Source organism: Tachysurus fulvidraco, chromosome 15 (genome assembly GCF_022655615.1).
Source record: "Tachysurus fulvidraco isolate hzauxx_2018 chromosome 15, HZAU_PFXX_2.0, whole genome shotgun sequence".
NCBI classification, from domain to species: domain Eukaryota; kingdom Metazoa; phylum Chordata; class Actinopteri; order Siluriformes; family Bagridae; genus Tachysurus; species Tachysurus fulvidraco.
In genome coordinates, this window is record NC_062532.1 from 660,508 (window position 1) to 677,439 (window position 16,932).

The following is a 16,932-nucleotide window of genomic DNA, read 5'->3' on the forward strand; positions in this document are numbered from 1 at the left end:
CAAAGTGTTCCAGCAAAACTGAAGGTAAACTGTTGTCTATAATATGTAGGATTACATTTCACTGTAACTAAGAGGCTTATACCTGTTCCTGCATCTCAATGCTCCTGTGTACAAAGCCAGTTCCATGAACATCTCCATGATGTGTTGGAGGTTGGAGTGGAAGATCTCGAGTGTCCACAACCCTGAATCTGAATAGGTGATTCTTTTGGGTGATTTTTTCCTCCCAATCTCTGTGCACATCCCTGTGCTTTGACAACAGGGTAATAAAACCGAACAGGAAAATAAAAGTGATGGCAGAGCATTGGGATGAGGATAGACTGAATAAATTATACACACAAGTTAAATGAAGAGGTCTCAAATCAAACACTTCCAGGAAATCGTGTAACACCACCTGGTTAGATTAAATGGAAAATAAGTAAATTAAAATAACCTGACAAACTGATACACTGGAAAATAAAACTTATATCTAAGTATTTGTGATCTAAAGCCTATAGAGCTTCTATTGAGTGCAATAGAGAAGACAATGACAAGACAGACTTTTGATGTTTTATAATACACAAACAAAGTTTTGGCATTTCAGGAGTGATGTTTGAGTGATGAACATGGCTGGATCTTTTAGTTACTACATTGGTGTTGGTCAGGTTGTGTTTTATTGATGAAATGTAGTTTTTTTTAAAGCAGAAGAATGATCACAGTGCAGACCAGATGTTTTTGATAGAACATTCCCAAAACCCTGATCTAAAGCCTATAGAGCTTTGATGGAATGCAATAGAGAAGACAATGTAGATTTTTATGCTCTATTATAAACTTTCACTGTAAGGTGTCCAGGTGTCCTGTACTGTATATTAAACAGCTACAGAGAACTTGGATAAGGTTAAGTAGCTACCAGTAACATGTGTCACTGATATTGACATTATGGAACAGTGTGTTATGTAGTTATGTTATGTTTTGGCCAAAGTGGACAAAGTCTAAAGGAATAGATAAAAATTAAAGTGGAGAAAGTGTAGAAATATAGAAAACAATTTACAAAAAAAATAAATAAACCATGTTTAACCCCATTGCTATAATAAAACACAAGCGGATTTCACTTACATGCAAAAAGTCGGTCATGTTAACATTGTTCGGTTAATGTGTTCACACCCAATGAGGATTTCACACAACAGAAAATGTTCAGAATCGAGCTTTCATAATATGAGTTAAAGAAACCTTGAAATAAAGCATTAACACATACAGTAATTATAAAGCTATAATACTCTAATCTACATACACAGTTAATAACCTACATAATGTAATCATGAATATACAGCACAGGTTAATTACCTTAAAATGTCAGAACATCTAAGAAACCACAATGAAGTGACATTTCTTTGTCTCACAGAAACCTTTGATAAGACATTGGAAGGGAATCATAGTTTCTGTAACGGTTATGATTTCTTCTCCATTGCAACCCATGAAAGCTCTACAGAATTTAGATAAGGGCTCTTGGAATGTTCTAACAAAAAGCATCTGGTCTTAATTGGATGTAGAAACAAGGGGGTGGTATTTATTTTCTCCTCAGTTTAATGTATTGCAAAAACCAGAAAAAGGCGAAAAAGTAAATAGTCCCTCCCCCCCTTTAATTAATTAAGGGGCTTCAGGGGGACGGCAGGGTAGAGGTGAAGCGGTCCTCTCCAGGAACGTAACAAAGTCTCAGCCAGCAATTTGAAGTGCCAGATCAGCTGGATGTGTCCATAAAAGAATATCAGAAAAACAAGAACCATTAGTTCCGATAGACACGCCCCCTTTCACCTCTCCAGCCGTTGAGCCTCGCTTCCTGCTGTGCTTTCCTCTTGGAGGGTGAATGCTCCAGCGGCGCTCCTGATTGGCCCGTGATTTTCGGCGGGAGTTTCGGCCGCTCCGCATCGCTCTCACTCGACCGCGGCGCTGGCCACGGTGCTGAAGTTCGGGAGCTCGCACTTAGTGCCGCTGACAAATGTGCTGAACATCCGCCTTTTACACTCTCCTGCTTCTTGGCTGCCGATGCAGTGGGCAAAGAGCGTTTTTTTCTCCATGCATTTGCGGCGCTGCATGTGCCGCCATTACACTGTGTACAAAGCCAGTTCCATGAAGATCTCCATGATGTGTTGGAGGTTGGAGTGGAAGATCTTGAGTGTCCTGTCCAGAGCCCCGACTCTGAATGGGTGATTCTTTTGGTTGATTTTTCACCCAATCTCTGTGCACTCAAAAGAAAAGCTTGATGCAGTCAAATAATCAGTACAGAAATATAAACCCTGAGCTCTCATCCTGGTCCAACATGTTTTATGCAGCCGGACCGGACCGAGAATCGAGTTGACCGACTTTGATCCAAATCTTGCATCTGGTTTCTTTAAAAAGGTCATTCAATAAACAGATAGTTTACGTGGCTGTCTGTCTTAACATACATGTCTCAACAAAGCACAAATCAAATCATGTTTATTACAAATCAAATTTCCAAACCCACTTTAACTGGAACTGTGAAAGTCTTGTAGATATTTAAATTTTGTACAAATCTGGTCTTTATGGAAGCATGGCAAGAAAAAAACCATTGCTGAAACAAAGCCATGATAAATCCTGTTTGCAGTTTGCCAACATCATGTGGAAGAAGGTGCTCTGGTCAGATGAGTCCAAAATTGAACTTTTTGGCCAAAATTCAAAATGTTATTTGTGGCATAAACCTAACACTGCACATCACCCTGATCACACTATGAACAGAAGGGACAGGGAGGATGGTCAGAATTGATGGGAAGATGGATGGCACCAAATACAGGGCAAACTTAGATGAAAACCTGTTAGAGTCTGCAAAAGACATAAGACTGGGGCAGAGATTCACGGAGCTACAATGGAGTGGTTCAGATCAAAGCATATTCATGTGTTAGAATGGCCCAGTCAAATGCAGACCTAAATCCCATTGAGAATCTGTGGCAAGACTTGAAATTCGCTGTTCACAGGCGCTCGCCAGCCAATCTGACTCAGCTTGAGCTATTTTGCAAAGAAGAATGGGTAAAAATTTCACTCTCTAGAAAGCTGGTAGAGACATACCCCAAAAAACTTGCAGCTGTAATTGCAGCAAAAGGTGGTTCTACAAAGTACTGACTCAGTGGGTCAATACAAATCCAAATGAATGCCACACTTTTTAGATTTTTATTTGTAAAAAAATGTGGACACTACTTATCATTTTTCTTCCACTTCACAATTATGTGCCACTTTGTGTTGGTCTATCACATACAGTCCTAATAAAATACATTTTTGTTTGTGGTTGTAACGTGTCAAAATGTGAAAATGTTCAGTGGGTATGAATACTTTGGCAAGGCACATATATATATATATATATATATATATATATATATATATATATATATATATATATATATATATAATATATATATATAATATTGATATATATATATGTTTTATAGATTTGGCAACAGACCAAGTTGATTGTGGTTTATTAAGCAGCTCATATGGATTCCTTTAATTTGTTCCTCTATGTGTCATGTGTTACCATCATCATACCGACTCTAATGTCTGTTCAGTTGATAAAACACACATTTAATGTCTTCTATTACTAAAGAATGATAGAATTTCATTAACAAGTTATTTCACTTCTCCTAATTTCTAGAAAACTGAAGTGAAATTTGCTTAGCAATAATACACTGGAAAAGCAATTAGAAAGAAAAAAAGATAAAATGACTGACAAAAAATAAATTAATCAAAATAAATCATAAATAAAAAGTCTCTAAAAATCATCTCAAAATGTAGAATAAACATTAAATAAAACAAAAAATTAAAAAATATCTACAAGACTTTTACAGTTTCAATTAAAGTGGGTTTGGGAATTTGATTTGTAATAAAGTTTTTTTTTCTTTTATTTATGTCAATTTAAAATATCATCCACCTTTTCACAAACAGTTCTTTAGAGAACACAGTGAAGAATTAAAAAAAGTAAAAATGGTATATCTCCATGTGTTCATCCTGTCATTTACAGTTACTGTCACGAGGAGGTCATCATGTGATACAAGTAAAAAAGTAACAAATTGGGCTGTTGAGCTGAGAGTGTGTGTCTCATGATCTTTATATTTTGCAACAACATCCTGTGAAGTTTCTTCAAGTTTACAGCTGATTGTGTGTTCTTATGCTGCTGACACAAAACCTCATGATTTCCTTTTAAGCTTTCAATATTACTCTCTTTCTTGATATTTCAACATGCTGCTAAACATTATATCATTTCTTAAGCATACAAATGGTACATAAGTTCATATAAAAAGTAAACAAAACTTATCATTCTATAAAGTGGAAAAGAAAACTTATAGCAATTCTATAATCTTCTTTAAGCAAAATGCAGTGATATATTTAATAGGAGTCAAATCTTTAACATAACATATACAGTAAGAGGAAGATTATTGTAACTAGCCATAATTTACATACACAGTTAAAAACTTACATAATATTAACAATTATCATTGGCAAACTTACAGGGAAGTAGTCAAAAGCATGTAGTGAAAAAGTGCCTTCTTTAAATGACGTCTTGCTAAGGAAGCAAGTTTATGGATAAGACAGAAACTGGACACATTCACATTTATACTATTTAAAGTGGGTTGTCTTTGACCTTGGACACACCTCTTTATGGGATGAAAATATGAAAAGTGATATTACTGATATATGAATATTTAATTACTCTGTATTAACTTGTTCTACTTGGCACAGTAGCACAGCCATAACACAGAAACTTGGCACATTCTAACTGTTCAATAAAACACACATGAACTGACTTATGTCTATTCAAACCATGTCAATATGTATACATATAGGTTGGTGGAGAGCTTCTGCCTAAAGTGGAAGAGTTTAAGTATCTTGGGGTCTTGTTCACAGGCGGATCGGTGTATCTTCTGACCCTGATATAAAGCCTATGGAGCTTCTTTGGAATGCAATAGAGAAGAAGAATTGTAGATTTTTATGCTCTATTATAAACTGTCACTGTAAGGTGTCCAGGTGTCCTGTACTGTATATTAAACAGCTACAGAGAACTTGGAGAAGGTTAAGTAGCTACCAGTAACATGTGTCACTAATACTGACATGTGTACTGACATGAGATACCGAGTACAGTGATACATAATGCACTAAATATGTCCCATACATCTGTAACATTGATTATTAAACATTATCTAATATGAGTAAACATTTTGTAGTTAAAAAAATTATAGAATTGGATTCAAAGCTTATTAGACTGCATCAAGCATTTTGTTTGATTCATTCACAACCACTTTTCCATCAGAGTAAACGACACCCTTGTAGGTTCCACTGGTTTTATACTCCAGCACACCACCATTATGGCAGGTAATCTTCATGATGCCAGTGAATGGGAGGTCAACTGTAGCTTGGCCAAGTGTGATGTCCACATCCACGGTTTTACCTGCAGGAACTTTAACAGGAAATGAGAAGAGCTCCATTTTCTCTGTACTGGTCTCTGAAGCATATGTACCTTCAACTCCAAGAGTTAATCCAAATCTTGATTTCCCCTCCACAAGAAATGGAATTCCTGCATTTACTTTCAGGCTGTATGTGATTTCCATTTTGCCCTTAACAGACCAGGAGGATTTTTGGATGATTTTTTTGGAGATCTCAATTTTGTATTCTTGAGTTACAGAAGTGTTGTTCTGGTAGGACATGGATTTGATTTCTCCAACAGCCACTTTGGGTATCACATCATGAATGGTGGGATACACAACATCGGTAAGCTGGGCAGACTTGACAGTGTTGATGAACAAGAAGCCTAAGCGATCAATATCCAAACCTGAACGTCCTTTGATCCCCATGCAGATCCCAGAAGCAACATCAACTGGAACTTCTGGTTTTAGACCACCTTTTGTCAATTTTGCATAGAACTCTCGAGAGTGACTTGTCTTGAATTTGATTGCACCCAGACGTTTACCATCTTTATTTGGCCAAAGTGAAAGGGAGGTGAAATGCTCTCCATCTTCAAATTTAAACTCTTTCAGATTCCCAGCAGGATCACCATACTGAGCGGACCGGTCATCAGTAAGCCACACCTTCACGGCATTTATACTGTATTCACCTTCCCAAAACTGAATCATTTTCACTAAGCTTCCATCTTCAGTGCCATTAAAATAAAAAATATATCCTCCCTGACCTCCAACTTCAACAACAGGTGCCAGGTATGACATGCTTTTCTTTTTTAGCCTAAATAAAAACAAAAGATGTCTTGGAATTAACCTGAAAAAATGAAAAATATTCTGGTTAAGATTAAAACAAGGGAAGTATCAGCTACTGCTGATTTTATTTACTGATTCAGCTCATAAATCTTTATCAACCATTTGTATCATTAGATGTTTATCTTTTTTTATTGATTTTATCAGGTGACTTTATGCTTGTTAATAACCAGTGCATAGAGTTTGATAAAAATCATTCATTATTTATATTTATACAGGGTTATTCTTTACAAAAAAGTTTCCTTTAACTGAAGTTAACTAAAATAAATAAACCATGTTTAACCCCATTGCTATAATAAAACACGAGCAGATTTCACTTACATGGAAAAAAGTCGGTCATGTTAACATTGTTCAGTTAATGTGTTCACACCCAATGAGGATTTCACATGACGGAAAATGTTCAGAATCGAACTTTCATAATATGAGTTAAAGAAACCTTAAAATTAAGCATTAACACATACAGTAATGATAAAGCTATAATACTCTAATCTACATACACAGTTAATAACCTACATAATGTAATCATGAATATACAGCACAGGTTAATTACCTTAAAATGTTAGAACATCTAAGAAACCACAATGAAGTGATTTATTATTTAATCCACAGTTCTTTGTCTCACAGAATCTTTTGTTAACATCTTGGAAGGGAATCATAGTTTCTGTAACTGTTATGTTTTTTTTTCCATTGCATCCCATGAAAGCTCTACATACTTTAGATATGGGCTCTTGGAACTTTCTACCAAAAAGCGTCTGGTCTGCAGTGGATGTAGTAATAAATAGCTTCTGGAGTGAAATGTGCTGCCTTGTGACTGAGACCAAGCTTTCCAGAAGTTATTTGTTACTACATCCTACTGAATCCTATTGAACATCTCTGGAAAAAGCTGAAACATGTGATCTGATCATCTGATCAACAAACATGTCTTTTAATAACCAATGAAGAGGGTGTTAACTGGCATAAATCAGAACTCTGAATTTTATTTTATTTATTATATTAAATTTCAAAAATCAGTATTCAGACATCAGAAGTAACTAATAAACAAGGTGTAATGTGATAAAGTGGAGTCCTACAGAGCTTTATGTCTCTTATACCACACCAATTTACTTTACCAGTACTAACACATTTTATTTATTAATGATTAACGCACTGACAAACCACACTGTAATAGAAAATGATCAGAATTAAGCTTTCATAATATGAGTTAAACATTATCATATACAGTAACTATACTGCTGTAATACTATAATCTACATACACAGTAATCTACATACACAGTTAATAACCTACATAATGTCATCAAGAATAAACTGCACACTTACAAGGAACTGATGAAGCAGGTAGCAAGAAATGTCCTCTTTAAAAGACGTCTTGTGAAGGATGCAAGTTTGTGGATAAGACAGAAGCTTCGTGCTCTCTTATTTATACCAGATAAAGAGGGTGGTCCTGAACCTTACACCACACTTCCAAGTACCAAGTGTGTGTGTTTGTGTGTCAACGCTGTTATTTGGAAATCAGATTTCCCACGATTTTCACCCCTCAGTGGTTCATTTCCTTAAACTCTCAGAAAGCACAATGATGTGCACACACAGTTATTTTTGGTTTCACTCAGTTCCTTAAAACCACATTTTATTATTTTGTTAAAGTTATTTAACTTCTCATAATTTCTAGAAAACTGAAGTGAAATTTGCTTAGCAATAAGACACTGCACAATTTGAACAACTATAATGTAAAATAAACTGACATAAAAGAAATAAATAAAAATAAATCATAAATAAAAAGCCTTTAAAAATCATCTCAACTTTAGATAAAACATTAAATATAATACAAATTAAAATATCTACAAAACTTTCAGAATTTCAAATAAAGTGGGTTTGGGAATTTGATTTGTAATAAAGTTCACACCACTAATGATTCTATATTGTATTATATTCTGTATTATTTTAGTCCTCGTTGTTGTCCTGTATTTGTCTTTATCATTTATTAAACCCCTTTCATTTGAAACTATCCTGTGTGCGGGTCGGCCTCCTTCCTCCTCTGGTTGTGACAACAATCTTTTATCTGCCACTCACCTTCCCAAACCTGGATCTTTCTCAACATGCCTCCATTTTCAGTGCCATTGGAATAGAAAGCATTTCCTCGGTGCTTGCAAACTTCAACAACATCTATAATGTTGGATGCATTGGGAGAAAATAAAAAATTGGACACGTGAGCTACTGCTGATATTTGCTCATTCCGCTCATGAAGCTTTATCAAATGTATTATTAGATGAATTTACACATACTAATGTCCAGGTTAATGTTTTAAAAGGTTCCCTTAACTGATATTAAATATGTGCACCATCCAGTCTGGACACTTCTACTCCGAGCCTCCAGAGGATGCCATCCTCTGTGTTCTAATAATCTCTTCAAGTATCTCACCCACTTCCAGTTAGCGCCATATAAAAAGCACATGGGTTAGCATGTCAGTGTGAAACTTTTGACTTGTGAAAGTTCTGAATTGTGTTATTGTGGGAAGCTTTATCATGTCTTGCCTTTACATATTTGCCAAGTCTTTAGGTCTTCTATCTGTTTTTGATACGTGGTGTTTAAAGTGTGTTTACTCTCAATATTACTCTGTCCATTGTGTTTCCTCTCCTCATGTCAACTCCTACTGTATAGAACCTCACTCTGTTTCAGAGACCCCAATGTTACACCATCACTAATATTTAACATAGTAAAATGTTATTGGATCAACAGCAGAACTCTAAGACCCTAAGAGCAGCATTTAGAACATTATCAGCATTTGGGTAAATTCAACAATTTAATTTTTCTGATTCAGTTGGAATGATTTTAGTCATGAATGAAATAAACAATATTTTCAATACTAATCAATACTAACAGATTTCATTGACATTTTCATGTTCAGAGTTCTGTTTGATTTGAGACCTTGTCATTTAACTTGTGTGTGTTTAATTTATTCAGTCTATACTCGTCCCGATGCTCTGCCGTCACTTTTAATTTCCCTGTTGTCAAAGCACAGGGATGTGCACAGAGATTGGGAGGGAAAAAATCACCCATTCAGATTCAGGGCTCTTTACAGGACTGTTACGACCCCGAGTTACACCTAGGGAGTTCTCAGAGTCAGCAACTAGTGATGACCAATGTGGATGTGAATGGATGGAAAAGACTAACTGGTTCAATGTGATAATTACTCTAAATTGCTGACAACAGTAATGACCTAAGCGGACACAATGCTTGTGGTGAGGTTTTTCTTTACTGTACAAAGTAGTAATTGTATTTACAATAATATATACACAAACATATATACAAATGGTTTGTACTTCTACAACAGGAAAACAGAAAGTCAAAACCCGCTTACCTAACATTATGTTAGTCACGCTCATCTACAAACAAAAGTGAAACCAAAATCCTATCTACGCTGTACTTCCCTCGCTGACTAGAATACAGGGGGAGGCACTGCCCCTTACCTGAGGTCTCTAGACACAGAAGTATACTACGTGGTGAACAATGTATGAGCGCGCTCCTTCTTACCTCTTCTAGCCCCGTACGTAGAACAATATTGAACACCAGGAAAATAAATCGCACCGACAAAATACACAGCAGATAACTTTCTAAAAACTCGCCAACAACCCAACAACGAGTTGATACGACGTTCGCGCTTTTATGGTCGCGGACTTCTACCGGGGCGGTGTCCGTACTCTGCGTCTCCGCCCTGCACCGACCGGTATTGGGTAAACCGCATCGCGCTCCAATCAGCCAATCCGCTGTAACACAAGCAATTACAACACACCTGCAAAATACGTGACTTGGCACGTAACACGCCCCTACACAATAAATAAATAAATAAATAAATAAATAAATAAATAAATAAATAAATAAATAAAAATCCTCAAAACACAGTAGTTGATTTTTTTTCTTTTTAAACTCTAGCAAGAGCATCTGCAATTTTATTTTCAATACCTTTTTTATGTTTCACCTCTAGGTTATATTTCTGAATTACAAGAAACCATCTCATGAGCCGTTGATTGTGGTTATACATTCTGGACACAAACACAAGCGGATTATCATCAGTATATACCACCACTCCAACCTCCAACACATCATGGAGATCTTCATGGAACTGGCTTTGTACACAGGAGCATTGAGATGCAGGAACAGGTATAAGCCTCTTAGTTACAGTGAAATGTAATCCTACATATTATAGACAACAGCTTACCTTCAGTTTTGGTGGAACATTTTGGGGACATACTGTACACATGGCTGTGGTGTCCAGGTGTCCTGTACTGTATATTAAAGAGCTACAGCGAACTTAGAGAAGGTTAAGTAGCTACCAGTAAAATGTGTCACTAATATTAACGTGTACGTTATGGAGAAGTGTGTTATGTAGTAGATGTTGTAGCCAAAGTGGACAAAGTCTAAAGGAATAGATAATAATTATAGTGGAGAAAGTGTAGAAGTATAGAAAAAATGTACTTAAGTCAAAATAATATCATTAATGAGTTTAAATTTGCTCAAGTACTGTATGAGTGTTTGTTTACTCCAAAATATAGAAATATTTTTGGGAAGACTGGGACTAGAAGCAGATCTTTCTAAGGTTTTAAAACTCGAACAGAAAAACTGTTTAGTGGTAGTGCTCAGGAAAAATCTACAATAATACATAATTATGGAAAAAACAAGTCAGAAGCTTAGTTTCAATTGAAAATGATTTTATTGATGGAAATTATAACAGATTATAGTCTTCTGAATATGTAAAAAGAAAAGAATTAAATTGTTACACAAAGCTACAGTCAAAGTAATTCTAAAAAAAAGAAAAAAAAACATGAAATGAGATGCTTTATTTATTACTCAAAATGATACATAAAGATTTATTTTATGAATCAAAAATGTGGCTTTGAATCATTTGAGGACCAGCAGAATAAAACAAATCACTATTTTAACTGGTTTCCAGATGTTGGGGAAAAAAAAAATCAACTAAAAAAATCACCCATTCCACCAAATGCAGGATAAACATGAAGATGCAAGATCATATAAGTCACAGCTGGACTCCAGTGTTCCACACACACAGCTCCAGTCAGCAAGACCTTTACTGAGATACTGAGTACAGTGATACATAATGCACTAAATATGTTCCATACATCTGTTACATTGATTATTAAACATTATCGAATATGAGTACAGATTTTGTAGTTATTATAAATCATTATAGAATTGAATTCAAAGCTTATTAGGCTGCACCAAGCTATTTGTTTGCTTCATTCACAACCACTTTTCCATCAGAGTAAGCGACCCCCTTGTAGATTCCTTTCTTTTGAAATTCAAACACAGTGCCATTAATGAAGATAATCTTCATGATGCAAGTGAATGGGAGATCAACTGTAGCCTGGCCAAGTGTGATGCGCACATCTATGTTTTCTCTTGCAGGAACTTTAACAGGAAATGAGAAGAGCTCAATTTTCTCTTCAGTGGTGTTTGGAGGATATGTACCCTCAACTCCATTAATTAATTGATAGCCATTTATCCCCTCCACAAGCTGTGGAATTCCTGCATTCACTTCCAGGCTGAACATGTTTACCAGTTTGCACGTAAGAGACCAGGATGATCTTGGGGTGACTTTTTGGGAGGCCTCAATTGTAAATTCTTGAGTTTCAGAAGTGTTGTTCTGGTACAACATGGATTTAACTTCTCCAACAGCCACTTTGGGATTCACATCATGAATAGTGGGATACACAACATTGGTAAGCTGAACAGACATGATGGGTTTGGGGAATATGAACCCAACGAGATCAATATCAGACCCTGAACGTCCTTTGATCCCCAGGCAGATCCCAGAGGCAACATCAACTGGAGCTTCTGGCTTTAGACTACCTTTTGTCAAGCTTGCATAGAACTCTCGGGAGTGACTTGTCTTGAATTTGATTGCACCCAGATGTGTACCCTCTTGATTTGGCCAAAGTGAAAGAGAGGTGAAATGCTCTCCATCTTCAAAGTTAAACTCTTTCAGATTCCCAGCAGGAACGCCAAACTGCTTGGACTGGCCATCAGTAAGCCACACCTTCATGGCTTTTATCTGGCACTCGCCTTCCCAAACCTGGATCGTTTTCAGCATGCTTCCATTTTCAGTGCCATTAAAATTGAAAACATCTCCTCCCTCACCGCCAACTTCAACAACATCTGCCAGGTGTGACATGCTGTTCATCTTGAGCTTAAAATAAAAATAAAGATGTCTCAGGAATTAACATGATAAAATGAAAAATATTTTGGTTAAGATTAAACCAAGGCAAGCATCAGCTACTGCTGATTTTATTTACTGCTTCAGCTCATAAATCTTTATCAACCATTTGTATTATGATAGGTTTTTTATATGTTTTATTGATTTTATTAGGTGACTTTATGCTTGCTAATAACCAGTGCATAGAGTTTGATCAAATCATTCATTGTTTATATTTATACAGGGTTATTCTTTACAAAAAAGTTTCCTTTAACTGAAGTTAACTAACATGAATAAACCATGTTTAACCCCATTGCTATAATAAAACACAAGCAGATTTCACTGACATGAAAAAAGTCGGTCATGTTAACATTGTTCAGTTAATGTGTTCACACCCAATGAGGATTTCGCACGACAGAAAATGTTCAGAATCGAACTTTCATAATATGAGTTAAAGAAACCTTAAATTAAGCATTAACACATACAGTACATTTCGCTCCAGAAGCTATTTGTTACTACATCCTACTGAATCCTATTGAACATCTTTGGAAAAAGCTGAAACATGTGATCTGATCATCTGATCAACAGACATGTTTTTAATAACCAAAGAAGAGGGTTTTAACTGGCATGATTCAGAACTCGCTTTATGTCTCTTATACCACACCAATTTACTTTACCAGTACTGACGCATTTTATTTATTAATGATTAACGCACTGACAAACCACACTGTAATAGAAAATGATCAGAATTAAGCTTTCATAATATGAGTTAAACATTATCATATACAGTAACTATAATGCTGTAATACTATAATCTACATACACAGTAATCTACATACACAGTTAATAACCTACATAATGTCATCAAGAATAATCTGCATACTTACAAGGAACTGATGAAGCAGGTAGCAAGAAATGTCTTCTTTAAAAGACGTCTTGTGAAGGATGCAAGTTTGTGGATGAGACAGAAGCTTCATGCTCTCGTATTTATACCAGATAAAGAGGGTGGTCCTGGACCTTACACCACACTTCCAAGGAACAAGTGTGTGTGTTTATTGAGTCCATGCTGTTAGTTGGAAATCAGATTTCACAAGCTTTTCACCCCTTAGTGCACAATAATGTTTAATATTTAATGAACAATCCTTTGTGTCACTCAACCTTGTGATGACATCTTAACACAGAATCATGTTTTCTGTAACAGATACAGTTAAATATTTCTCCATCCTACAAAACTTTCATTCTGATTCCATCCATGTTCATATGTGTAATTTAAAGTACCCTGATAGATGAGATTGCAATCAGACTCCTACATCTTTACATTTTTAAATGCTGCTACAACTGTTTTAGCAGAACAAACAGACTGTATACTGGGTGGTGCTGTCTTTATATATCTGTGTTGTAGTTTATTATATTGTCTGTTTGCACTGTCTCTTTATGTCGATAGATTAATTAGTTCTGTGTTGTCTCATGTAGGTCGGTGTCTTTATGTAGCACCAGGGTCCTGGACAAATGTTTCATTTCACTGTGTACTGTATCAGATATTGTATTTGGAAAAAATGACATTTAAAAGCCTCTCAACTTGACCTGATCGTATACAATACTTACATACTTATACATACAAGCACAGTTACCATAGTGTCTAAGCTGGTGGTTGTAGATAAATTACACAAGTTTTTTATCCCAGAAGTTATTTTCTTAAAGCTTAAAAATGCACAATGGCATTTAGTTTAGTATTTAATTCACATTCCATTGTGTGAAGACACAAGGAAGAAAAGTAAAGGTATTAGCAGTGTAACAGGAAAAGTTGGTTTTAAGGAAACAATGACATTTAAAAGCCGCTCAACTTGACCTGATCGTATACCATACTTACATACTTATACATACAAGCACAGATACCAGTGTGTCTAAGCTGGTGGTTGTAGATGAATTACACAAGTTTTTCATCCCAGAAGTTATTTTCTTAAAGCTTAAAATACACAATGGAGCGATTTACTATTTATTTACTGATTTAGGTGACTGAATAATTAAACATACAAACGTCTTTGTCAGAGATTAATTTCTTTAAACTCTGAGAAGGCATAATGATGAGGTTTATTCTTTTGTGAACATTCATTTGTGTCACTGAACCTATTGGTGACATCTTAACACGGAATCATGTTTCTGTTACGATGGAATTTTTCTCAAACCTAAAAATATTCAGTCTGTTTATGAAAAGCATCAATAATCTACAATGTCTTCTTTAATGTATTCCATAGAAGCTCTATAGGCTCTATCAAAAAGCATCTGGTCTGTATTGGATCATTGTGAAGGACTCATGTGAATGTGAATTCCAGTTTGCTGGTAAGAGCCCAGGAGGATGTTTGGGTAATTTTTCTTGATATCTAAAGTTTGTATTCTCGTGTTTCAGGAATGATTTTCTTGTAGGACATGGACTTGATAACTATGACACCACCCAGTATACAGTCTGTTTGTTCTGCAAAAACAGTTGTAGCAGCATTTAAAAATGTAAAGATGTAGGAGTCTGATGGCAAACTCATATATCAGGGTACTTTAAATTACACATATGAACATGGCTGGATCTTTTTGTTACTACATTGGTGTTGGTCAGGTTGTGTTTTATTGATGAAATGTGATTTTTTTTAAGCAGGATAATGATCTAATGCAGACCAGATGTTTTTTGATAGAAAATTCCTAAAACCCTGATCTAAAGCCTATAGAGATTCTATCTAATGCAGTAGAAAGACATTTCTGATGCTAAACAGAATGAAAGTTTTGTAGGTTGGAAAAAAGTTCCACTGTATCTGTTACAGAAAACATGATTCTGTGAAAATATTTTATCAAAAGTTTCTGTGACGGATTCATTCTTGAGTTGTATAGACAGTTAAAGGGTTTTAACCCCTAGGGGGAAAAAAGCTTCTCTAATCAGAATTCCTACTAACAGCGTGAGCACACACACACACACACACACACACACACACACACACACACACACACACACACACACACACACCTGTTACATAGAGGTGTTGGATAAGGTTCCTTGTAAGTGTGCAGTTTATCCTTGATGACATTATGTAGATTATTAACTGTGTAAGTAAATCTGTCAGTACTGGTAAAGTAAATCACTGTAGCATTAAAGTTGATAACTTCTTACTTCTGAGGTGTGAATACTGTAATGTGAAATCCTCATTAGGTTTGAACACATTAACTGAACAATGTTAACAATTTTATTATTTTCATGTCAGTGAATTCCACTTGCATTTTATTTTAGAATTGGGCTTGAAGATGATTTATTTATTTTTTTCCAAGATTTATTTAATCTTACTTTTTCATAAATCATTACCATGTGTAAATAATGAGTGACTTTTTGAATTTGAATTGTAGTTAAGATAATAAAATGACTGAAGCATGAGCTACTGCTGATATTATTTGCTGATTCAGCAATCACACCAATTTACTTTAACAGTACTAACACATTTTATTTATTAATGATTAACGCACTGACAAACCACACTGTAATAGAAAATGACCAGAATTAAGCTTTCATAATATGAGTTAAACATGATCATATACAGTAACTATAATGCTGTGATACTATAATCTACATACACAGTAATCTACATACACAGTTAATAACCTACATAATGGTTGTTATGTACTGTATATTAAACAGTTACAGAGAACTTGGATAAGGTTTAGTCCAGCAGATAGAAACATTTTACTGGGACTGGAAGCAGACCTTTTGATGGTTTGATGGCAACTTAAAATGCTTTTTGATAGAACATTTCCAGAGCCCTGATCTAAAGCCTATGGAGCTTCCATTGGATGCAACAGAGAAGACATTGTAGATTTCTGATACTTATTATGAACAGACTAAATGTTTTGTCTTCCATTTTAACTATTACAGAAACCTTTATTCCATTCCAAGGTGTCATCAAAAGTTTCTGATACCCAGATTAATTATTGAGTGTGTGGACAGTTTAAGGGTATTTACCCCTATTAAAAAAGCTTCTCTTATCGGAATTCCTTCTAACAGCGTGAGCGGACACACACACACACACACACACACACACACACACACACACACACACACACACACACACACACACACACACACACACACCTGTTACACAGAGGTGTGGGATAAGGTTCCTTGTAAGTGTGCAGTTTATTCTTGATGACATTATGTAGGTTATTAACTGTGTATGTAGATTACTGTGTATGTAGATTATAGTATCACAGCATTATAGTTACTGTATATGATAATGTTTAACTCTAAATTGGTGTGGTATAGGAGACATAAAGCTCTGTAGGACTCCACTTTTTCACATTACACCTTGTTTATTAGTTACTTCTGATAGAAACTATCTTTTCACTTTTGACAGCTTTCTATCCGCTAGTTCTGGAGGGAAACCGAAGTAAAGGAGAAGCAGAGGGGAAACTCTGAAAGTCTTTTAGATATTGTAATTTTTGTATTATA

General features: G+C 35.5%; 3 protein-coding genes across 7 annotated transcripts in view; 1 reads left to right on the forward strand and 2 right to left on the reverse strand.

The window, feature by feature from the left end:
• Nucleotides 1–16,932, forward strand: part of LOC113651616 (aerolysin-like protein) — a 382,868-nt gene that overhangs the window by 66,464 nt on the left and 299,472 nt on the right. The window lies entirely within an intron of this gene.
• LOC113637490 (aerolysin-like protein) lies at nucleotides 535–13,404 on the reverse strand. 5 transcript variants are annotated; one of them, XR_007137852.1, is made up of 3 exons: nucleotides 7,565–7,720; nucleotides 4,492–6,249; nucleotides 535–2,212 (listed from the first exon to the last, which is right to left on the reverse strand). XR_007137852.1 is itself a non-coding variant. In XM_047800502.1 (2 exons), exon 2 carries the CDS (start codon nucleotides 6,198–6,200, stop codon nucleotides 5,238–5,240), a length of 963 nt encoding a protein of 320 aa, XP_047656458.1. In that variant the 5' UTR covers nucleotides 6,201–6,249; nucleotides 13,340–13,404; the 3' UTR covers nucleotides 4,056–5,237. The 5 variants fall into 5 exon arrangements, 4 of the variants coding, with proteins under 4 accessions (XP_047656458.1, XP_047656460.1, XP_047656457.1 ...); XM_047800502.1 differs by lacking the exons at nucleotides 535–2,212; nucleotides 7,565–7,720 and adding an exon at nucleotides 13,340–13,404 and having other exon boundaries at nucleotides 4,056–6,249; XM_047800504.1 differs by lacking the exons at nucleotides 535–2,212; nucleotides 7,565–7,720 and adding an exon at nucleotides 13,340–13,389 and having other exon boundaries at nucleotides 4,056–6,216.
• Nucleotides 11,060–16,932, reverse strand: part of LOC113637492 (aerolysin-like protein) — a 33,054-nt gene continuing 27,181 nt past the window's right edge. The window contains exons 2-3 of the mRNA XM_027138188.2: nucleotides 13,340–13,518; nucleotides 11,060–12,446 (exon numbers count right to left, since the gene is read on the reverse strand). Of these exons, the coding sequence (XP_026993989.2) occupies nucleotides 11,484–12,446; nucleotides 13,340–13,429 (1,053 nt within the window). The 5' untranslated portion in view covers nucleotides 13,430–13,518 and the 3' untranslated portion in view covers nucleotides 11,060–11,483. The remainder of the gene's footprint in view (nucleotides 12,447–13,339; nucleotides 13,519–16,932) is intronic.